Source organism: Canis aureus, chromosome 6, assembly GCF_053574225.1.
Source record: "Canis aureus isolate CA01 chromosome 6, VMU_Caureus_v.1.0, whole genome shotgun sequence".
Lineage (NCBI taxonomy): Eukaryota > Metazoa > Chordata > Mammalia > Carnivora > Canidae > Canis > Canis aureus.
This window is the reverse complement of record NC_135616.1, coordinates 76,041,288-76,066,415: the sequence shown is the minus strand read 5'-3', so window position 1 is coordinate 76,066,415 and position 25,128 is coordinate 76,041,288. Positions and strand designations below refer to the sequence as shown.

Sequence of the window (25,128 nt, the reverse complement as noted above, 5' to 3'; positions counted from 1 at the left end):
TGGGATTGAGCCCTACATTAGGCTCCTTGCTCAGCAGGGAGTCTGCTGTTCCCCCTCTGTAGCCCCTCCTCCTTACTCTGCTCATCCTCTCACTGCCTCTCTGTCGAATGAATAAATAAAGTCTTAAAAAAATAAAAAAAAATAGGCAGAGGAGTAATTCATTAACTATCATGGAAATGCAAACCAAACCCATAATGGGATATTATCTTACATGTGTTAAAAAAAAGAACAAGTGCTGACAGGGATGCGGAGAATAGGGAACTCTGGTTCACTGTTGGTGGGGATGAAAAATTAATATAGCCATTGTGGGAAACAGCATGGAAGTTTCTCAAAAAATTAAAAATATGATCCAGCAGTCCCACTTCTGGGAATATATCTGAAGAAGATGAAATCATTATCTTGAAGAGAGATCTGCACTGCCATGCTCATTGCAGCATTAATCACAATAGTCAGTGGATGAATGCTTAAAGAAAATGTGGGGTATATGTGTGTATAATGAAATATTTTGTGTGTGTGTGTGTGTGTGTGTGTGTGTATTTATATGATCTCACTCAAATGTGGAATCTAAAAACATGGAACTCAAAGAAGGAGAATAGAATGGTGGTTGCCAGGACCTGAGGGAGAGATGTTGGTCAGAGGGTATAAACTTTTAATTATAAAATGAATAAGTTCTGGGGATCTCGTGTACAGTATAGTGATTATAGTTAACAATACTGTATGTCTCCTTGAAAGCTGCTATGAGAGTAGAGTCTTAATGTTCTCACCAAAACCACAACAAACACAATAAATTGATAATTATGCAAGGATGTGTGTCTTGTTAACTAATCTTATTATAAAAATTTCACATATAGTTTATTGAATGAAGTTGCACACCTTAAACTTAATGTTATATGCCAATTATCAATAAAGCTGGGAAAGTAGTTTTAACTCTAGTTGCCTAATTCCATGCTTTTCAATCCTTTTCATGTAATAGCATATGTAGAAAATGATATTTATATGGTAAACTTGGGAGGGAGGGAGTGGGTAATAGGGAGGAGAAGAGGGAAATTGATTTCACCTTTTTCAATACCTGTCTCTGATCAGAGACAGAAAGCATTAGTATTCATTACTGTAAGACCAGAACTTCAGCCACCTAATTTCATAATTACCAATGCTCCATGTATTTATTTTACCTTATTTTTCAGTCCTACAGTCTTCAGACATATGCAGTAGATCTTCTTTTGAAAATATACTGTTTTAAAGTGCATCAGCATGATTTGGTATAACATTTAGTTGTAATAGACTTTACAGGAAAACAAAACACCTCACTTCCCTTTTTATTAGCTTTAAATCAGCAATTCCTATCTATAACAACTCTTCTGTTTAAATTTTCTATCATACCTGACTTAAAACCTCAACCCAGACTGAATTTACCAATTATCTCTTTTACCTAAACTGTTGGGACATGATGGGGAAATACCACATTGTTGCCATTAAACACTAGGTTAGATACCTACCAAATTGAGTAGTCAGCAGTGCCTGAAACAGTTATCACATTTCCTCCTTCAGCCGCCAGCAACTTCTCTCTTCTTTGCAGAAAATAATTAGCAATTTTTAACAAAACTTTTGTCTTTGCACCACCAATTCTAAAATCTCTTTGGATTCAGATCTCTCTCTCTCTCTCTTTTTTTTTTCTATAACAATGGAAAACATTCTCCAGCTTCCTTCCAGGGCTCATCTCATTATCTTGATCAGGATCCCATCCTCCTGCCTTTTGAGAGATATCATCTCATTTCTCTTTGGCTCTCTGCTGGCTCAATTCCTCTTATTTAAATGTGTTCAAGTCTGCACCATATTAAAAGAAAAATCTATCCAGCCTCATCTCTCTCTCCTCCTCCCTTTACTTTCTTCTTCCCTCTACAGTCTGTTAAGTAAGTTGTCTCCATACACTATGCCTCATTTATTTTCACTGCATGATCCTAGGTCTGCCTTCTGCTTCCCATCCTTCCACTGAAGCTCACTTTATTGTGGCTTTATGCTTTATGGATAGTTGCCATTTTCTCGTAGTCACCTTGCTTAGTATTTGGCCACATTTGAGAATTTTTTAGGTATACCGTTGTCCTTTGGCTTTCATAACAACACACACTTTAGCTGTATTCTTTATACATTTCTAGTTGTTTTTTTCTCATTTGGTTTATGTCCTCATCTGCATTAATGGCTTTCCATGATACCCAGGATCCATTTTAAACTCTAGTCTGTCCCCTACCTCTCTAGCTTCATCCCTTGACATTCTCTCCTTTATAGTCTACATTTGGGATATAATACTTTTTTTTTTTCCAGTTTCTAGATTCATCCTCTTTTCTATTAACTTACAAGATGTTATGCATATCGTCTCTCCAGTCTGGAATGTTCTCCCTTGCCCACTTTAGAACCCAGATCCTAACATGTTGGTTTACATGTACTTTCTTTCCTAAGTAGTTTAGTGACTCTGAATTAGATTAGATTTCCATATGTTGTCCTGTAGTATCCTGTCCACTAGTGTAATAGTCATTAAATTTTATTGCATTATATATTTTAGATGCTTTCTTTTCTCTAAGTTGTAGAGGCCCTATTTTGTTTAGTTCACCTTTATATCTCCAAAGGTGAAAGAATAAAATTACACACTTTCCTTAATGAGTCTTGGTCATTTATATTCAAGAGACATCACCATTCCTTCATTTGGAACATTTTTTGAAATGCTTACACCAGTGAATTTTTAAGTTGAGTCCAAGTATTTCTATAGGATACCTTGTTTAAAACAATAGTTTTTTTAAATTGGAGTTCAATTTGCCAACATATAGCATAACACCCAGTGCTCATCCCGCCAAGTGCCCCTCTCAGTGCCCATCACCCAGTCACCCCAACCCCCTGCCCACCTCCCTTTCCACTACCCCTTGTTCATTTACCAGAGTTAGGTGTCTCTCATGTTTTGTCACCCTCACTGATATTTTCACACATTTTCTCTCCTTTCCCTTTATTCCCTTTCATTAATTTTTATATTCCCCAAATGAATGAGATTCCCCAAATATAATGTTTGTCCTTCTCTGATTGACTTATTTCACTCAGCATAATACCTTCCAGGTCCATCCACATCAAAGCAAATGGTGGGTATTTGTCATTTCTGATGGCTGAGTAATATTCCATTGTATACATAGACCACAGCTTCTTTATCCATTCATCTTTCGATGGACACCAAGGCTCCTTCCACAGTTTGGCTGTTGTGGACATTGCTGCTATGACCATTGGGGTGCAGGTGTCCCGGCGTTTCACTGCATCTGTATCTTTGGGGTAAATCCCAGCAGTGCAATTGCTGGGTTGTAGGGCAGATCTATTTTTAACTCTTTGAGAAACCTCCACACAGTTTTCCAGAGTGGCTGCACCAGTTCCCATTCCCACCAACAGTGCAAGAGGGTTCCCTTTTCTCCACATCCTCTCCAACATTTGTTGTTTTCCTGTCTTGTTAATTTACCCCATTTTCACTGGTGTGAGGTGGTATCTCATTGTGGTTTTGATGTGTATTTCCCTGATGGCTAGTGATGTGGAGCATTTTCTCATGTGCTCGTTGGCCATGTCTGTCTTCCTCTGTGAAATTTCTGTTCATGTCTTCTGCCCATTTCATGATTGAATTGTTTCTTTGCTGTTGAGTTTAATAAGTTCTTTATAGGTCTTGGATACTAGCCCTTTATCATATAGGTCGTTTGCAAATATCTTCTCCCATTCTGTAGGTTGTCTTTTAGTTTTGTTGACTGTATCCTTTGCTGTGCAGAAGCTTTTTATCTTGATGAAGTCCCAATAATTCATTTTTGCTTTTGTTTCCCTTGTCTTCTTAGATGTATCTTGCAAGAAGTTGCTGTGGCCAAGTTCAGAAAGGGTGTTGCCTGTGTTCTCCTCTAGGATTTTGATGGCTTCTTGTCTCACATTTAGATCTTTCATCCATTTTGAGTTTATCTTTGTGTATGGTGTAAGAGAATGGTCTAGTTTCATTCTTCTGCATGTGAATGTCCAATTTTCCCAGCACCATTTATTGAAGAGGCTGTCTTTTTTCCAGTGGATAGTCTTTCCTGCTTTGTTGAATATTAGTTGGCCATACAGTTGAGGGCCCACTTCTGGATTCAATATTCTGTTTCATTGATCTATGTGTCTGTTTTTGTGCCAGTACCACACTGTCTTGATGACCACAGCTTTGTAGCACAACCTGAAATCTGGCGTTGTGATGCCCCCAGCTATGGTTTTCTTTTTTAAAATTCCCCTGGCTATTCGGGGTCTTTTCTGATTCCACACAAATCTTAAGATGATTTGTTCCAACTCTGAAGAAAGTCCATAGTATTTTGATAGGGATTGCATTAAATGTGTATATTGCCCTGGGTAACATTGATATTTTCACAATATTAATTCTTCCAATCCATGAGCATGGTATATTTTTCCATCTCTTTGTATCTTCCTCCATTTCTTTCAGAAATGTTCTGTAGTTTTTAGGGTATAGATCCTTTACCACTTTGGTTAGGTTTATTCCTAGATATCTTATGCTTTTGGGTGCAATTGTAAATGGGATTGACTCCTGAATTTCTCTTTCTTCAGTCTCATTGTTAGTGTATAGAAATGCTACTGATGTCTGGGCATTGATTTTGTATCCTGCCACACTGCCGATTTGCTGTATGAGTCCTCGCAATCTTGGGGTGGAGTCTTTTGGGTTTTCTATGTACAGTATCATGTAATCCGTGAAGAGGGAGAGTTTGACTTCTTCTTTGCCAATTTGAATGCCTTTTATTTCTTTTTGTTGTCTGATTGCTGAGTCCAGGACTTCTAATACTATGTTGAATGCAGTGGTGAGAGTGGACATCCCTGTCATGTTCCTGATCTTAGGGGAAAGGCTCTCAGTGTTTCCCCATTGAGAATGATATTTGCTGTGGGCTTTTTGTAGATGGCTTTTAAGATGCTGAGGAATGTTCCCTCTATCCCTACACTCTGAAGAGTTTTGATCAGGAATGGATGCTGTATTTTGTCAAATGCTTTCTCCTCATCTATTGAGAGGATCATATGGTTCTTGTTTTCTCTCTTGTTGATATGATCTATCACATTGATTGCTTTAAGAGTGTTGAACCAGCCTAAAACAATAGTTTGCACAAAAATAGAGAGCCTTTTCCCATGTGTGCTATAGGGCTTTGGAGTGCAGGGACCTTTCCTCTTTCTTTAGCACTGCATAGAATTTTGAATGGAATAGATTGAATTTAAATGGGACAGAGAAATGTATTGATTCTGGAAATTATTTAAAATAGCTGCTTTTAGGGCGCCTGGGTGGTGCCATCAGTTAAGTGTCAGAGTCTTGATTTTGGCTCAGGTTGTGATTTTTTGGGGTCCTGGAATCCATCCCCACATCAGGCTCTGCGCTCTGCAGGAAAGTCTGCTTATCCCTCCCCCTCTGCTCCTCCCCCCACTCGTGCGTGTTCTCTTGCTCACTCTTGCTCTGCTTCTCTTTCTCATATAAACAAAGTCAAAATAAAATAAAGTAAAATAATATAAAATAACTGCTTTTTAGATCTCAACTAAGAAAGTTCTAGTCTCTCACATTGACTAGCCTTATAACTAAGACAAACTTCTTGTTTTGGCCTTGGTTTTCTCATTCATAAAATTCTGATTCTGCAAGGTATGTAAATCAAACACTAATATATATTCTACTTTCAAAAGTACATTGTCTCTAAACTATAATTTTACAAATGCATAGTTTTAAAAATTCATCTGTGAATTCCACAGAATTCAGTGAATATTTATGCAAATTTAAAAGTTTGCTTTCCATTTTTTTTTAATGTAGCTGAATCACGCTAGTATTTTAAGTTATTTTAATTATTGTTTCCAGTGGAGGGCCAGAAAATGTGAAAGACCTGATTGGAAAGGGAAAAAAAATTTGCTGAATTTATCTCACCTTATATTTTAAAAAAGCCTTAGTCATGAATTTGGAATACTTCTGATGGAGGTGCAGAAATAATATTTTAAATATTCTTATTCCAAATTTACTGATTTGATAAAAATTTTTATATTTTCCTTTCTATACTGTAACATCTTTTATTAGAATGAGATTGGCTATATTTATGTACAAATCGAGTCATATATTCTTCCTTTCACATTTATTTGCTTTCTAGATAGTTGGTGGCAAAGGTTTTTTTTAAATTAAGATATGGAATCTCCCTTGAATTGCTGGTAGAGATTGGTAAGAAGAGAAGCAGAGTGTACATTGGGCCTCACCAGCAGCAGTGATTTTTGACAGTGGTTCTCATCCTTTCACTCATAAAATAAGCAGAAAATTGACCTAACATTGCCAGCTCAGATCTGATAGCTAGAAAGTAATCCTTAGGGAATTACATTTGGGAATCAGGAGTTTTTTTTTTTTTTTTTTTTTTTTAATTTTTTTTCCTTTGAGGTAAAGTTTCCTTTGTGAAAAGTTTCTACAGAGATGTGTCAGATATAGTGTAAATCTAGCAACACAGGCAGTAATTAAGTTAATCAATTTCAAAATATAGATTCCCATTATAATAAATTTTTGAGTGCTGAGGTGGAAATTTCATTTAATGAAAAGAAATAGGATATTTTTCACTAAATAAATCAGTAGATGAATTTTCATGAATTCACTTGTTCATTCTCTGTGAAATAGGCGATAGAGAAAAATACAAAACAAAAAAGCCAGGACACTTGAGTGGCTCAGTGATTGTCTGCCTTCAGCTCAGGGCCTGATCCCAGGATCTGGGATACAGTCCTGCATTGGGCTCCCTGTGGGGAGGCTGCTTCTTCCTCTGCCTTTGTCTCTGCCTCTCTCTCTGTGTCTGTCATGAATAAATAAATCTTTAAAAAAAAAAAAAAAAGAAAAACAGAATAATAGAGGATGAGGAAAAGTAAGTTAGCAAAATACACTTGAGTAAATGCTGTGAACAATAGCCTTGTCTGTACAAGGTAAACATTCTGGTTTTAAGACATAAGCTTAAGAGACTTGTCACAAACATTTTCTTAAATGGCAACTATAAAATTGAAGTTGTTCAAAAGGGATGTTTGAAATATTCACATTGTAACTCTTAAACTCCATTTTTTAAAATAATAAATTTATTTTTTATTGGTGTTCAATTTGCCAACATACAGAATAATACCCAGTGCTCATCCCGTCAAGTGCCCCTGTCAGTGCCCGTCACCCATTCACCCCCACCCCGGCCTTCCTCCCCTTCCACCACCCCTAGTTCATTTCCCAGAGTTAGGAATCTTTATGTTCTGTCTCCCTTTCTGATATTTCCTACCCATTTCTTCTCCCTTCCCTTCTATTCCCTTTCACTATTATTTCTATTCCCCAAATGAATGAGAACATATAATTTAAACTCCATTTTTATAAGAGAGAACTATTCTACGTTTCTTTATAATTGACTTGCTTATATGGCTATTAGTGTATTAACTTATCAAAATAATATTTCATGAAAATTCCATTGTATAACTTTTATGCAATTCAAATCTTAATAACTACTATTTTGGTAAAACTGACTTACACTTATGTATTTTCCAACATAACACAATCATTACACGTGTGTGTGTGTGTGTGTGTGTGTGTGTGTATATATATATATATATATATATATAGTGTATGTGTGTGTATATATATATCTCACCATGATCTTCCATATCTTGAGTATTTTTAGGTGAGTATAATGTATGTGATTCATTTTAGAAATGTACATTTTGTTTTATATGAAGAGATAATCATTTAATATTACCTTTGTGAATTTGTAATGCATTATTTTTATGTTTTAAATGATTTCTTAATTTATTGACGTATATAGAAACCTTCTATTCCTTACTAAGTAACAATGTTAATTTAGAAAGTATGCTTTCTTTTCTTTTTAATTTAAAATTATTGAAAAAAATTCTTTTGAATTTAAGTAATACAGCAAGAGGAGATTGCTCGTGCTAAAAATGTTTCTCGGTTATTATTGAGTTTTGTAATTGAAACTTGAAATTATGCATTCTTGGACTGTATTTTTATAAAAGCAGCATAGAATTAGAGGAAATAATGGACTAGAACTGTAATTGTTTACTGACTGGAAGATAAAGTGCTATCTTTGGTATATCCTTTTTACTGGAGTGGAATTCAAATCCTGTTTTATCAGCGGTACTTGTTATTTATATTGTCTTGAGCGTTCAAAGGCTTTTTCAGAAGTAGTATTGTCTATTGTACACTATCGTTTTAAAGCACATCTCTACAGATATTCAGAAGTTTGTTTTTGACACATTTAAAAAGTGAGCACACAACCAATATATTTATTAATGCTAATTTAATTAAAAGGACATTTTTAATATACTAAAAAGATAAATATTGTGAGAAATGATGAAAGTGAAAAACCAGTGGGAATATTTATAAAACAACAATGGGAAAAACAACAACAATGGTTTTTATATCTGAATAACTAGATACGATATATTAGAAAAAAATTTTTTAAAATACCCTGCAAATATCAGTTTAATAAGTAAGCTTGATGTCTTATACATACTAATTTATATCTGTTATTTTATAAAAGGCTTTTTAGAGTTGCAAATATAGGATATCAGAAATGAATTTTGATATAAAGCAAGCATTATTACAGTGTTCATAAATATTTAGGATTTTAAATGGAGATTTAAGATGATATATTGTGATCTAATTTCTAACTATAGTATATTTGATTACATATTTATCACATTTATACTTTTCTTTTCAAATTAAGACCAATATGTTAAGTATAGTTAAATCTGAAAATTCATACTTCAGAATCTTAAAGTGTGAAGTATGTAAATAAAAAAGTGAGTTGTGAAAAGAAATAATGAGTTTTAATAATCTGACCAAGTTACTACTTTTGTTCCTGTTCCCAGAGGTCATTAAAATGCTTAAAAGATCAAAATACTTTATGTTTAACCTCATCAACTATAAATGTTTAAAGAGAAATTTAAAAATTAGTTAAAAGGTAACTCTGACAATGTTTTAACAAGAATGTTGGTGTAAATGTGCTCTTTTGCCTCTAATTCCATGTGTCAATTATTTACAGATCCGGTGGTATTGTGGAAATTCCCAGAGGACTTTGGCGATCAGGTTGGAACTACATAATCTTTAAAAAAACATTTATAATGAGGGTACTATGATTATTGCTGCTGTTACTGAAGCAACTATTACTACACATGAATTGCTATACGTACTTTCTCTTGACCAACTGTGAGGAAAAAAGCATCATGTGTGCAGAATGAATAAATGATTAGATCTCTCCTTGTTACAGTGATGTCTGAATCACTTACATGTATATTGAGTTGACTATATTTCCTTATTTTATATAATTCTTATCTATAGCTTTCTTAAAAGAAAATGAGATTTCAGAATGAGTTTATTCCATTTAGATTTTAAATTATAGTCTTCTATAGTTCCTTAAGTAATGATTATGACCAAAATTATGAATTATATATTGACATGATATACACAAAAAACTTTAAAATTTTATATTACAGATTTATAATTTTGAAATGAATTATATGACAAAATTTCAATTTTCATGGAAATCTGATGAACTTTTTTTTGCCTGCAAAGCAATGGTAAAACAATCTTGTCACTCTTAAAATTAAAAATTTTATTAGTATTAAACTTAACCATAAGTTAAGTTCACAGATACAATTCTTAAACTTCTCATAAGTTATAAAAATGAAAGCTGACCATTTATTTAAAGCAGTTCATTCAGAAATAAGTAAACAGAAGAATGTTTATTTAAAGGAGTTCATTCAGAAACAAGTATACAAATAAGTGATTTTGATATGTGGAAGGATAACTTTTGCATGTAAGGCTAAGAAGTTACGCTGAAAAAAAGTAAATGAGCATGTTAAATATTAATTCAATCTAATGCAGTCCTTGACTATTTTTCACATGAAAGGAGAGGTGTGCACTCTTAATTAGTTTTTAGCTTTTTAGAGAAAGAATAGATTTATAAATATCTTAAGTATGCAAAAGGAGTCCCTACAGTGAATACATGATTTGGATATATGATGCATAACTGAGTTTGTTCTGAAGTAATGTGTGGTTAGGGGAGAGCCTTACTGATTCATTTTTAGTGTTTTGCAATACTATTTTTCTTCTGGTATTCTCCATTCTTGTCACTGACCCAAGAACAAACCTCTTGTCCAGGACATGTCTTTTTTTGCTTGTATTTTCTACCCCTTAAACCGTCTGGAGAAATCCCAGGAGATCTGAAGAATCCTCACTTTGGGTCACATAAGAGCAATCATATACTTGTTGAGTTCAACTACAGTAAATTTTTCAGTGAGACCAACTATTGCTGTCCCTCTTTGTGACTGATAAACTGGTGATAGGAATTTTTTAGTTGGGGCTGAAATGTTTTGTTTCCCAAATTTGTGAAGTTAGTGGAACATTAATAAGCCCTTACATACCCATTAAAATGCAAAAGCAGTTAACTGGGAAGTGGTGAAGAGTGTCCAGAATTCTAGTTCATAGCAATTCTTATACACTTTATTGAAAGTTAGAACTGAAAAGAACTTTAGATACCATTTTGTCTAAATATTTCTTATTATGTCTGAAGAAACCAAACTTTCTATGGGAATCTAGCCACTGACCTTGAAGAATGGTTTTGCTATATGCTTTTTGGTGAATATTCTGAATACTAGAGATGATTCAAGTGCGCTGTATATTTCTCATCTTTCTTACCACTTACTACTGTTGTAGACTATTTCTTGCTAACCAGCCTTTTCACTGGATCTGAGACTTGCTTCAGTAAATAATTATAAAAAGCTCTTTATTTAGCTGTTACCATGTACTGGTGATATATTATGTGCTTTATGTGCATAATTTCATCTTCAAACCCACCCAGTACTGCTGGGAGGTAGTATCATCCCCCAAAGTAAGGGTTAAAAAAGTTGACTGTGATCACACTGCTTATCAGAGACAGAGCGAAGATTTGAAGGCAAGTTTGTCTAATTCAAAAGCATATGCTATTAGCAATTAAGCTATCTTCTTTCTGCTTAGAATGCTGTCTCAGATCCTACTCACTTACTTTATTTTAGCTCTTTTAACAATAGTTTATCATAACAGTTCTTTTCCCTCATTATTTTTATAATTTGAAATCAATGTGTTATTTAATCCAAAGGAACAGTATTGATTAATTACCCTTTGGTTCTATTACATAGGGTTGTTGGTTCATCATAGGTGTTGGTTTATTACATGCTCCTCAAGTGTGTCTTCCTTCTTTAGTTGATAGAACTAGTGGGACAGTTCAAAGTCACATTTCAGGAGCTGTAATTTGATTTTGGGGGGAGGTAAATAGAGAATTTTGTATAGGAAAGTAGGAAATGAAACTGTAAATGTAAATAGAGCTGAGTTTTGGTAACATTAAAGGCTTCGCTGAAGAGTTGGTCCTTCAGAACTTGAGGAGACTGTAATATAGCAAAATAAGTATGTTAAGAATATTAGTTGGGAAGAGATTTCTGTAGGGATTGGTTGTGGGAGAAACCAGAAACATGGAAATTAGTTGGCTATTACAGTAGTTCAGCTGTAGGCATCAAAAGGATCTGAAAGGGTTGGTTACATTAGGAATGAAAAGTAAGATGAGTATAAAGAGGAAGGAGGAAAGACGTTGGTGTAGAAGTGCTTTGCAGGGTATGGGGTAGAGAGGAATAGTGACGAGAGGATGAATTTGATTTTTGTCACTCCAAGAAATGTTGAATTATCTTTGTGTAAGTGGTAGATGGGACTTTGGAGATTGGAGAAGAATGGAGAAGTGTTTACAGCCTGAGGAAATACAAAGCTGTAAGCAAATTAAAGAATTGCTAAACAGACTGAGTTGATGTCAGATTTATGTTTTGCAGATACATTGAGGGCTTTGGCTGAGAAGATGAATGCAGACCAAGTCTTCCCCTCTGTGCCACTGATACTGGCAGTATCCCTTTGTGCATTTGTGAGGGGTTCAGGGGTTCTATATAAAATGAGTAATTTTGTTTCTTTTTGTTGTAATCAAGGTAATTCATTGCCCTTAGTTCTCTGTTGTTCACATTTATACTTATGGCTTGAGGCTGTTTCTCAGAATACTTAATTTTCCCTTTACTCTCTGCTTGTCATTTTTATGGTTCATGTTTCTATAGCATCCCTGCTTGCATATACCATGCCCTTTTGGGGCCATGGTTGGTCTGTGTTTCTTCAGTAAGAGGAGCAATCTTTGTGAGAAAAATACACTTTTAGAGTGGGTTCAGAAATAAAATCTTAGGGGTGCCTGGGTGGCTCGGTTGAGCATCTGCCTTTGGCTCAGATAATGATTGCAGGATCCTGGGATGGAGCCCCGTGTCGGGCTCCCTGCTCAATGGGGAGTCTGCTGCTTCTTCTCCCACTGTCTCTCCACTGGCTTGTGCTCTCTCTCAAATAAAAAAATAAAATATTTTTTAAAAAGAAAAAAAGAAATAAAATCTTATAAATACTGGAATCAGGGATGCCTGGGTGGGTCAGCAGTTAAGCATCTGCCTTCAGCCCAGGGCATGATCTTGGGGTCCTGGGATCAAGTCCCACATTAGGCTCCCTACATAGAGCCTGCTTCTCCCTCTGCCTCTGTCTCTGCCTGTCTCTCTCTCTCTGTGTCTCTCATGAATAAATAAATAAAACCTTTTAAAAAAATAAATGCTGGAATGAAACACATATGTGTTTGAATACTGGCTCTGTATTTATAGATTGTGTGAAGTGTTGCTTTAGACAGGGACTGAATCTCTCTTAATTACTCATTTGCAAAATGGGACTGATTTTACTGGTCCGAAAGAATTATGATAAGAACGAATGATATGAAGCTTGTAAAACACTAAAAGTCATGCCTGGCATGTAGAAAACACTCAGTAAGTGTGAACCAATAGTTTTGTTAAAATGTCACATGGCCATGAATGTTTATTAACTTATGGTGAGGGATAGATAAAACTGCTTCATGTAGAATGTCATTTTAAAAAAAAGATTTTATTTATTTGAGAGAAAGAAAGAGAGAGAGGATGAGAGGCAGGAGAGTCAGATGGAGAAACAGACTCCCCACTGAGCAGGGAGCCCAATGTAGGGCTCTGTCCCAGGACCCTGGGATCATGACCTGAGCCAAAGGCAGATGCTTAACTGACTGAGCCACCCAGGTGCCCCTAGAATATCATTTTTATAGGTGAATAGCAAGTTTGAGAATTTTACTTTTATTTTGCTTTATAGACCTTCAGGAAGATTTATAGTGTAATAGCACAGGTACTAATATGTAAAAATTCTTTTTGATGTGTGCTTTCTGACTTTCTGAAATTTCTGTGCCATTAGTTGATGACTACAGTGGATATTTGCTGTTTAACTGGTGAAACTTTATTACTTTTTAGTTATTTTTTTGAAAATCTTAAACTCAGGATGAATATGAGTGGAAGTCATAGGACCATGGAGCCACAATCTTTTAGTAATGGCCAAGACATCAGAAATCATTAAGATCATTTGGATAGGAAAGAAGGTAATGAAGAGCTGACCCCAGGTCATACTTCTTATTTACCTTCTGCCCTGCAGTACTTTTTCTATTTTTCCACAGGCTCCAGGCCTTTCATGCTTCTAGGCCATGTCGTATATCTCAGATGCCCTTTCCCATTTCTCTGATGTACTCTCTCCATAATACAAAATGAAATGTTTTGTCTGTTGTGATATTTTGAGGCATTCCTCTTTTTGTGTTCCAGACCCATTTTTGTGTTACTGTGCCTGCCACATTACCTGAGTAACCTGGAGTAATTGTTCTAGTGTGTCTTATTTCAGTGAATGCTCCCACTTGCTTTCCCAAGCCAAGGACTCTTATTTATTTTTTATTCTTTTTCCTTCATTCAACTGCTCCTTGCAATCTGTCATCAAATCCTATTGCTTGTGCCTCTTTCATGTCTTGTAACTCTCTCCACTTCTCTTTACTTCTGGGGTCCTTTCCTTAATTCATATCTTCCTAATTCTTCTTTATGTTTTTGTGCCTATTTAATTTATTCTCCACAAGTGTAGCTAGACTGATCTAAAAGACAATGGGATGATCTCTCTAAAAACCAAATACTGTTACTCCTGTCCCTACTGTCATTGGTTCCTTACTATGCGCTAGGCAGTTTCTAGGTACTTGGCCTGTATTAACTATTGAATCCTAATTATGCCTCTATGAAGTAAAGGACTACTATATTTCCCATCTTACAGATAAACAGACCTACAAAGTACTTAATTTACGTGGCAAAAGTCACACAATTAGTAAGTAATAGAGCCATTATTCCAAGCCAGACACTGACTCCAGAGCCTGTAGTCCTGAAGACTCATTTAAACTCACTACTCCCGATTGACACCTTCAAGATGAGGGTCAACTTCTCAACATGATCAAGTTCCTTGTTTCAAGTCTTTTGTTTTCATCTTTAGCCACCTATGTCTCTGTGCCTCTGTCCTTTCTCTGTATAAAAAATGGCCTGTACTTTTTAGTGAACATTATTTTCTCTTCTGTACCATTTATTTATATTCTGTCTTTGAACATGTAAGTCTTTCTGTCTGAAATGCTAATCTCCTACTTGCACTCCCTTTTGCCTGTCTTTCTAGTGTTGGCTTAGAGGTCATTTCCTCCAAGAAGCCTTTTTCTTTATGTCACTGGTCTGGATAGAATGCACCTCCTGGGAGTTCTCTTGGCATTTTATGCTTCCCATATTATGCCACTTATTAGATCTATCATTTTCCTTACGTTTTATTTGCTCCATTAGACCAAATGTTCTGAGACTAGTATTAAAGAATAATTTTTAAAAGAAGATATAATAATGACTCTAATACAAATGTAACATTTTATTTTTAAGTTTTTAAAAACTCGTTAGTTGATGAGGGTGTGAGTAAAATGTTGCATCCTATTCAAAGAGGAGCTCAAAGTAGAATTGTATAGATAAATCAGGAAGGCTGTAATAAATTTACAAATAGATGTAGAGTTTTTTGGTTTTATCCACATGGGGTAAGGAGTAAGGAAGGAGGGGAGTCAGTTATCCCTCTATAAGACATGTCTGTGGACAAATATTATTTGCATTGCTATCATTTATCTACCATTTAAAGAGTTGTAAAATAGGCACAGAGCCCCTAAAAGAGTATATTAGGCAATGGCTTATTTTCCAATGAGAACAACCAGTGATCTTTTTTGTTCAGGTTAATCTTTTACAAATATTTCCTATAGTCTTCTTCTTCCTATTGCAAGCATAAATAATTTCAAAGAAAGATCACTCTAGAAAGCAGAATAAATCACGTCCCTAAAGATTTGGCCTGATTTTTTACATGGGTACAACAAGAGAGTTAATTTAGGCTACGAGCCTCCATGAATTTACTTTACATATCTAGAATCATGCAATGTAGAATAATTGCTATGTCTACAAAATTAACTTTTTTCCAAAAATTTTCATAAGGAATTTCTAATAAAAGATTAAGTTTTTAGAAGCCTCTGTTATTTACTATCCCAAAGGTAGGAAATTAGGTCCAAGCAAATATCTTTTCCAGATTTTACATGTACTGCCTATAACTTTGGTTTTTCTTCCCAAGATTTAGAGAATTTGCTAAGGTTCCTGGTCTATGAGGATGGGACCTTCTTCAAGACCTTTAAGTTTGGACCCTGTCAGCCAGGCATCAGGCCACTTTTTCTGGGAATGACATTGTAGGCTCCATAAGTACAGCTAACTTTGTTCCTTAAAAGTGTCTTGGCATGGCTGATTAAACAAGCATCTTTCTCAAAAATGACGCTTTAAGACCTTGGTTGTGCAATCACCAGTTATATACTGGTATAATGAAAGACACATTTATTGAATTTATGCAAAAAACAATATTGCTATGAAAATGAAGGGGCTTAGTAAGAGTTTCTGAATTCAGGGAGGAAGAGTATCAGTGAGAATAAGATATAACTTAAAAATATTTCAGTTTATAGAAGTAGAGTTTACTAAATCGTAGGTTACAGTGTAGGAAAATGAAGAAAGACTTTCTTATACGTCCAGAAAATAGATAATTAAAACAGCATCAATAATGTTTCAAACAATAAAATTTCCCTCATTATTTAATACGATACGATTAATTATTGTTTTGCTGGATTTTTGTCTTAAAGGTCTCATGAAACTTTCTGTTTCTTGACTAAAATGAGTCTCAGAAGTTCTGCCTCAGTCTACAGAAATGGCCTGAAAGTTATCTAAGTGATGTCAGTTCAAAGGTGTCCCTAAGAGTCTATTCTTTGAAGTGTCAGAAGTTTGAAATACCTGATACAACCCTTTTGCGAGGCTTTGAGACTGACATACTTTGTTAAAAACAAAAACGCTGCCCTGTAGCTTACAGCAGAGGCTTCAGGCAAGCATCAGAAATAAGACTAAACTACCTGTAGATGTAGATGCTTAATGGTTATGGTTAAGTTAACCTGGGGAGGATGGGCAAAATAGGTGAAGGGGATTAAGAGGTACAGACTTTCAGTTATAAGATAAATAAGTCACAGGAATAAAAAGTACAGGTACAGGTACAATAATATTGTAATAATGTTGTATGGTGACAGATGGGAATTACACTAATCACAGTGAGCTTTGCATGATGTATCAAATTGTTGATTCACTGTGTTGAATACCTGAAATGAATACAACGTTGTATGTCATCTATAGTTTGATAAAAATACAAACCAAACCAAACAAACAAAAAACCCAAAAGCAAATGGTAAAGGTCTGGTGAGGGTTTATAATAAAAATAAAATAGGAAAAAGAAAATTTGGTTGTTTCTGTTGTATGAAAAATGTTATAAGTCCATTCAAAAAGGTTTTAGAGAAAATGTTTCAAAGACAAGGAGTAAGACTTTTCAAAGGAGTTATATTTGATTTATAAAAGTGGGTGAATTAATTTGAGGAAATTTGAAGAAAAATTTTGAGATACAGCATTCAGTAATCTTGAGACATAATATAACAAGAATATACCAAGAATATCAAGTAAAGAGATTTAAGATGTCTGGAGTAGGGGCCTGAAATGTATTTTTGTAAAAATTCATGGGTATCTGATGTGCATACCCAGTTGAGAACCGCTGGCCTAGAAGTGCCAGAGATTAAAATGAAGTAAAGGTTATGGACAAGTAAACATTTTAAATAATAACTGAAATTATAACTGGCAGTATTACATTATTGTTGTCTAATATCATTGGGCAAAGTACTGCCAGGAATCTGATAAGTATAGAAAAACCTAAAAACTATTTCATAAGAGATTTGATCTTTTTTTTTTCCCTGAAGAGTAAAACATATTATGGACAGCAAGGGCATTGTTCCTGAAGAGTAAAACATATTATGGACAGCAAGGGCATTGGTATATCTCTTGGGACTTTCTATACAGCATATGATTTCTTAAATATTCATATTCATAAAATTTATATACATGCAAGTTTAACCTAGGGCAGGCTAAGCATGTTGTCTCATTTTCTTGCTTTTTGTATGCAACTATTAAATATAATAACACATCAAGCAAGTGAAATTTTTCTAGCATCTCATTTTGTAAGGTAAGATAACATATCACTGTGCTTTTCAAGGAACCTCTAGGAAATCTCTGAGATAGTTTTGGTTATAAAAACATACTCTGGAAGTTTTTAATTTTTTTTCTATATTCAGAGTGAGTTTGGGAAGTCAAAATTTGAAAAGTTGTTAGAAGATTTGAATGTTTGACTATGATGGGATCCAAGAAGTAACATGTAGTTATTTGTTTAATCAAAATGACAATGAAATATTTAAAATTAATATGGCCAGGAATACTATTGAATAGTTCTTTCATAAATGAACTTTTGTACTTTTTTTCTCCCTTAAGGAGTAAAAGACATAGTGAACTCAGAATTAAGTGAAGAAATTATTCTGTTAACACACAGATTTTCAGCTGTCTCAGAGGTACACAGGTAAGAACAACATTGTAGGCAAAGGCATTAATCAATAATCCAAGGAAGCAAGCCCAGTAAAGTTGAGTGATTTTTAACAATTTTCATAGCTTTTCACAGTCATATATTATCAAATAAGACAGACAAAAGTCACATTTTTATTTCACTGTGCCCTTTCATATTTAAGAGCACACTGACACTTTAAAACGTATCTCAGAGATCTGCAAGACCAAACTAATTTTATCATCATCATCACCATTTACATTTATATTGTTTAACATGCAGTGCATCCATGATTATTGTCCTCAATTCATATATCTGTTAAAAATTTATGAGTTTTAATTTCTAATACAGTAGTTTTCAGTATTCAATAATATTGTTATATAAATAGTAGCTCTTCATCATCCTCATTAACTTCCAAGAATATAGAGGTTAAAAATAAAAGTCCAAGAATTGCTGTTTTTAGGACAAAACTGTTTTTGAAAACTGTTCTTGGAAAACAGTTTTCAAAACCATTCTTTGAAAACAAAATATACAGTTATATTTATCTGACCCTGTTGTTCCCAGTGTAGTCTTACCCCCTCATTAATTAAAACCTTTAATCTAAATAACTGACTTCTGTTTCATGGAAAAAGAACTCTGAGGGATGGATAAATGAGAACTTTCTGGCATGCACATACATTTTAGCAGTCAATGTGACCTCATGAATACCCTTTATATAATATGTATAAGTTATAAATTATTTGGTGTGTGTATATATATATATATTATAAAATATAATACTACTACTTTCTAAAGCCCTACATATCCCATGTACATCTTTGTAGAGTGGAGAAAATGAGCACGTTCCTTAAACACGAACCCAAAGGCATACCATTTTATAGCATACAAAAATAAGCACATAGACTTAAATTATGCTTAGTAATCAATATTTAGTATTCTGTCTTAGATATTACGTGGGTCTCCAATAATTATATATTAACTCAATTTAATATCAGTTTAATATTTTAGTAACCTAAAGATTTTGGAAATTCTGTTTAAGCAGATATATAACAAAATATAATTACTGTTGAATCAAGTTTATCAGTAAGGGCATTTGGGTGGTTCTTCTGGTTAAGTGTCTGCCTTCAGCTCAGGTCAGGATCTTGGGGTCCTGGGATCAAGCTCCTCATTGGGCTCCCTGCTCAGTGGGGAGCTCATTCTTCCTCTCCCTCTGCCTCTTCCCCTGCTTGTGTGCTTACTTTCTCTCTGCCAAATAAATAAATAGAATCTTTAAAAAAGTTTTACCAGAATAATGATTCAATTTAGTCAAATAGAAACTTATATTTTTTAAATAAGCTTAAACATGTTAGCTTATTTGCTCAGTATACCTGCATATGTTTAGGAAAAACAAACCCGAGTAGAATAAATCTGTCCTTGTATTATATTTAACAATGATAAATCAGAGAAAACAGCTATATTTATTAAACTAAGGGATAAACTTAGATGAGTGTGCTAAAGATCTATCTTAATTATGTGAATTTGAATTCTCTAAGAATTTTTTTTTGAGGTCTAGCCCATTTGAAGCTTTAGAAATTAAGTTTTCTTATTTTACAGTACTTTTAGGGATAGTCATTTTATGTACATATCTCTCGATAAGCCATTCAGAACAGAGGTTCTGTATTAAATTTTTTTTTAAGATTTTATTTATTTATTTATGTATTTATTTATTTATTTATTTATTTAATTTATTTATCAGAGAGAGAGAGAGAGAGAGGCAGAGACACAGGCAGAGGGAGAAACAGGCTCCATGCAGGGAGCCCGATGCGGGACTCAATCCCAGGTCTCCAGGATCACACCCTGGGCTGAAGGCAGCGCTAAACCACTGAGCCACCAGGGCTGCCCAAATTTTTTTTGAAATATTTTATTTTTTTAGAGTGGTTTATGGTTCACAACAAAATTGAAAGAGAGGTGCACAGATTTCCCATAAGCCCCCTGCTTCCCCACATGCATAGCCTCCCCCATTATCAGCATCACTCATCAGAATGGTGCATTCTTAATGAAAGATGAATATACATTGACATACCATAATGACCCAGAGTCTGTAGTTTACCTTAGGGTTCACTCTTGGTCTTGTACAGTCTGTGGGTTTGGACAAATGTATGATGACATATATTCATCATTATAATATCATACAAATATGGTGACTGCCCTAAAAATTCTCTCTGCTCTGACTATTCACCTCTCCTTGCCATCCCCACCCCTACAAACCACTTATCTTTTTACTGTCACCATGGTTTTGCATTTTCCAGAATGGCATATATTTTGAATCATAAAATATGTAGCCTTTTCAAATTGGCTTCTTTTACTTAGTAATACATATTTAAAGTTCCTCTGTGTCTTTTCATGGCTTAATAGGTCTGTTCTTTCAAGTGCTGAATAATTTTCCATTGTAAGTACCACAATTTATTTATCTATTTACCTGAAAAGGACATCTTGGTTGCTTCCAAGTTTTGGCAATGATGAATAAAGCTGCTATAAGCATCTATGCAGGAGTTCTTTAATTTATAAGATTTTATAATCTACTTTATTGATATTCTCCAGAGATAGGAAACATGTATCATCCTTAATCTTCAAGAAAGCTTATTAGGCAAAGGAAGATTGTCCTGGGAATCAAAAGTGAACAAACTATCATTCTGCCTTCTACTTGACAGAAGACTAACGTGGGTGTATGACTTTAAGTAAATTTTTTCTCTGAATTTCAGTTTTCTCTTCTGTAAAAGGGGGATGCAGGAGCAAATAGTTGTTTCTTGTTTTTACAGTATTCATTTCTACATATAGTTCCAACAGAAGTCCAGCTGTAATAAATGCCATGAAAGTTACTAACAATATAATGTAGGAATTCTGGGAAGGAAGACATTACACATTTAAACAAGCCAAGAGTTTAGTGGTTAGTGAGGAAGAGGAGGTAGTAAATTTAGATTAACTTCTTTGGTGGTGGCAATATGCGGTATACTTTTGGTCGCTTCTAGAATTAAACGGCTTGAGGAGGGAAAACCATGTTTATATAGAACAGCAAGAAGGCACTTTAAAAGGAATTGAAGACAGAAGCTAGAAGTTGATCACTTATATAGTTGATCACTTATTATAAGAATTAGAGTTGGCAACATGACAGATGTTACCTGAGTATACACTATGAATTATTTTTTTAATACTAAATGAATAAAGATAAATATAAGAAGCTCCCAGCTCAGAAGGACCTCATATTACAGCAGAGGAGACAAAATTAAATTAATCATGATACATCACTATATGAGCTATGATACTGATGCACAGGCTATAATGGTGGTTCAAGTGAGATTGCATCACAACTCCAAGCAGAAGATTTAGCTTTGGATAGGGTGTGCTTCCATCTTTAAGACAGGTGGAAAGAATGAAGAACAGATGGCAGGGGCCAGGATAAAAAAAAGACAGTATTCTAGGAAGACTCAGTTTCTGGAATGTTGAAAGTACTTTCGTTTTTTATCTCTTCTTGATTGTCATTCCTACACTGGCATGACTTGAGAAAAAGGGAGTAATGGGATGTGACAGGGAAATTTGTCCTAGATATTTTGCATGGGTCCGGTCTACATTCTTGTCTCTTGCTTCACCAGGATTTATTGTCAGTTGGTGTAAATGGAATAATGACAGCTGAACTGTTGTGCTGGAAGAGTGTGAACCTCATTGATTGTTTCTGGGATTGAGGATTATCAGAGACCAGATTTTAGGGTACCACTAAACAGAAGGCAGTTTACAGGTCTCTAAGCTGGCAGTAGAAAGGTATTTAGGAAGGGAATGTAGTTGTAGCATTGATTCCATGTTTTGATTGCATTCTGAGATTCCTTTGGAGATGCTGGTGGTTAGGAGGAGTGCATGGTAGTTGATCTTTAAGCCTTATTCCTGAACACTGAGTGATATTTTCCTTAATTTATTGTGTATCTATCTGTATATATGGTGTAGTGAGTGTAACTGAGTATGTCACCCTAGTGTATTGGAAGACAGAATGGTGAACTTATTTAATGAGCTGACATTGAAGTAGACTGATAGATTACATAGAAGACTTTGTATTTTTTATAATATAGATTGGAGTTTGAATTTTGTCAGTTCCATGCTTTGTTCCATGAAACAAGTATCCTCTGCAATGAATGACATGATGATTACTTCACAGGATTCGTTGTAGAGATTAAGGACTATATGAGGCACTTGGGTAGGCATTCAGCAATGGGAGCACATGATCAAATTCCTTTATACCATGACCCTAGATTTTCCCAGGTCCCATTTCTTATTTTTGTGTGTAGCATTTCTGTTTTTACTCCCCATTTTCATTCTTTCTTCTTTCATTATCATCCATTGTCAATCTTTTTTTCTATTTATTTATTTATTTTTTAAAAAAGATTTTACTTATTTATTCATGAGAGGCAGAAAGAGAGAGGCAGGGACGCAGGCAAAGGGAGAAGCAGGCTCCATGCAGGGAGCCTGACGTGGGACTCAATCCCGGGTCTCCAGGATCTGGCCCTGGCCGAAGGTGGCGCTAAACCACTGAACCACCCAGACTGCCCTCCATTGTCAATCTTAGCTTGAAAATTAATTCTTCTTTGAAGGCTTTCCTGACCTCCAGTGCAAACTTCTACACTTCCATAGCTTCTTGGGTATATTTTTATATTCTACCATTATATTTCTTTTTTTAATATCTCTATATCCCCTATTCCATATGTGTGGATTTTTTTTTTTTTTAAGTTTCAAGGGGCAGACTTTATCATTTTTAAATTCCCACATCTAGCATAGTGGCTCGTACATAATAAGATCTGAATAAATGATTTTTGAATGACTAGGTGAATGAGTGAGAAGCCAATAAACTTGTGATAGGTTATCCTAACCTGAGAAAATCAGGAACAGGATAATCTAAGAAGAATGGATTTAAGAATGGTATGGAATATTAAATTTAGAAATATTTCAAATTGGTGTTCTGTAATAGGGATTCATCAAAATATGAATGAAAATATGTGGTTTAGCACAGAAGTTAGGCAACAAGATTTAGTAGCTCCCTGTTTGTTCACGATGAGTACCTGACTTGTGTGTTCCTTTTCTCTTTCATACATTTCTATAGAAGCATAAAACAATTAAAATTCAACATATGCTGACAAAGTAGTATGTGTTCCCATGCTAGGTGAGAAAAATGCATTTAGAAATGCTTTGAGGGGCACCTGGGTGGCTCAGTGGTTGAGCGTCTGCCTTCGGGGCAGGGTGTGATCCCGGGGTCCTAGGATCCAGTCCCATATCGGGCTCCTCGCAGGGAGTCTGCTTCTCCCTCTGCCTGTGTCTCTGCCTCTCACTCTCTCTGTGTCTCATGAATAAATGAATACAAACTTGAAAAAAAAAAAAAAAGAAATACTTTGAGAAAAGGGCACATATTACCTAGTAATTTTAAAATACAACAATAGTAAAAATACCATTAATTAAGGAAATCTTGGTAGGTATTACCTGGAAACACAGTTTGAATTACAGTTCTAAGAATGAATAGTAGTAAGAAACTAGGTATTATACAGTAACAGAAGAACATTTCAAATCTTAACCCTTCAGCTATATCTTCATAGACCTTTCATAACTGCAGATAGCTAGCTGGTTAGTAGATTCTAAAATAAATATACTCAATACTGTTTACAATTTTCTTTTCATGTTTAATGATGTCTAATGTTTGGTCTGCATGCCTTAAGAAGAATGCCTGTTCTTTATTTTTAAAAAATCCTTTTACACTTCCATCATTTCAAAAAACACAGTTGACCCTTGAACAACATGGGTTTGAACTGCACAGGTCCATTTATATGCTGATTTTTTTCAGTGAATACAGTACTATAAATGTATTTCCTCTTTCTTATATCTTTTAATAACATTTCTCTAGCTTACATTATTGTAAGAATACTTTATATAATACATATGACATACAGAATATGAGTTAATTGACTGTTTATGTTATCAATAAGGCTTCCAGTCAATAGTAGGTTACTAGTAGATAAGTTTTGGGGAAGTCAAAAGTTCTATGTGGATTTTCAACTGAATGAGAGTTCAGTGTCCCTAACCTCTGCATTGTTCAAGGATCAACTGTATTTCTTCTTTTAATGATTTTAAAAGGATTTGGTCAGAACAATATATAAAATGTTTTGTAATTTGCAACTGAAGTAGATTGGTAGCTGGACATTTTGTAACTTTGCTTCTTGAATCAGTTATAAAGGAGATGTAAATTATTTGGAAATCTATTAAATCTTAATATATTCAAAATAAATGTTTAGATTACTGCAGATATATAAAAAATTAGATTTCTTTTTGCTTATTTGGACTTGATTATTCCATTTTTAACTATCAGTAAATCACACCAGACAGACACAAAATCACCTAATTGTATTCTATATTTTTCTAAATGAAAAGGATGAAATGTCTTGCACTAGTTTTTGATATGTGTTGACTAATTTTATTTCACTGCCCCTATAAGTATGTATATTATATATAAACATATATTTCTGAGGCAAATTGATTTCTTATTTTTTAAATAAAATTTTGTAAAGAAATATGGCTGATATAAGAGAACTAACTATATCATGCCTTCATACTTTGTTTCATGTCAGTATTTTATCAGTGATCTATCTAAATAACCCTAAAATATCAATTACTTCTTATTAATTTGTGATGTATATACAGAGTTAGGTGTCTTGTGCATTCTTGTGTCTCAGGAAGAAGAATCAGAATAAAACATTGTAAGTAAGTGGCAAGCACGTGGGAAAGTACTTAAATCTAAGAAAATCATCACAATTATGTCTTTTTCTCTTCCCACCTTTCTTTATATAGACAAGATTGTTTCTTTTGTAGATGCAGTGTTAGAAAGCCCGAGGCAAAATGAGATCAGATTCTTATTTTACCTGCATGTTTATCTTCTTTTTTCACGTTAAAGTTTTAAAATTTTATTGCAAACTAATTTGGGAACACATGATATTCTATAAATTTTGCTTTATAGCTGAAATATTTATTGGGAAACAGAATTATGCAATCTGGCAAACTCATATTAAAAATAGTATTTGTGCATACATTTTAGATAATAAAATTTGAGCCCCTGAAGAAATGACCTTATTTTTCTGCTTAAATAAGGTGAACAAGTTTTATTTTAATGAGCTCTTAGGGGTGAGGTTTTTATATTTATTTTGATG

The 25,128-nt window shown here is 34.4% G+C and overlaps 1 protein-coding gene across 8 annotated transcripts in view; it reads left to right on the top strand.

Moving 5' to 3' along the window:
* Positions 1–25,128, top strand: part of DENND1B (DENN domain containing 1B) — a 260,965-nt gene that overhangs the window by 60,830 nt on the left and 175,007 nt on the right. For all 8 annotated transcript variants that reach the window (XM_077902342.1, XM_077902344.1, XM_077902343.1 and 5 more), the window contains one exon: positions 9,069–9,112. In XM_077902342.1, coding sequence (XP_077758468.1) covers positions 9,069–9,112 — 44 coding nt within the window. The remainder of the gene's footprint in view (positions 1–9,068; positions 9,113–25,128) is intronic.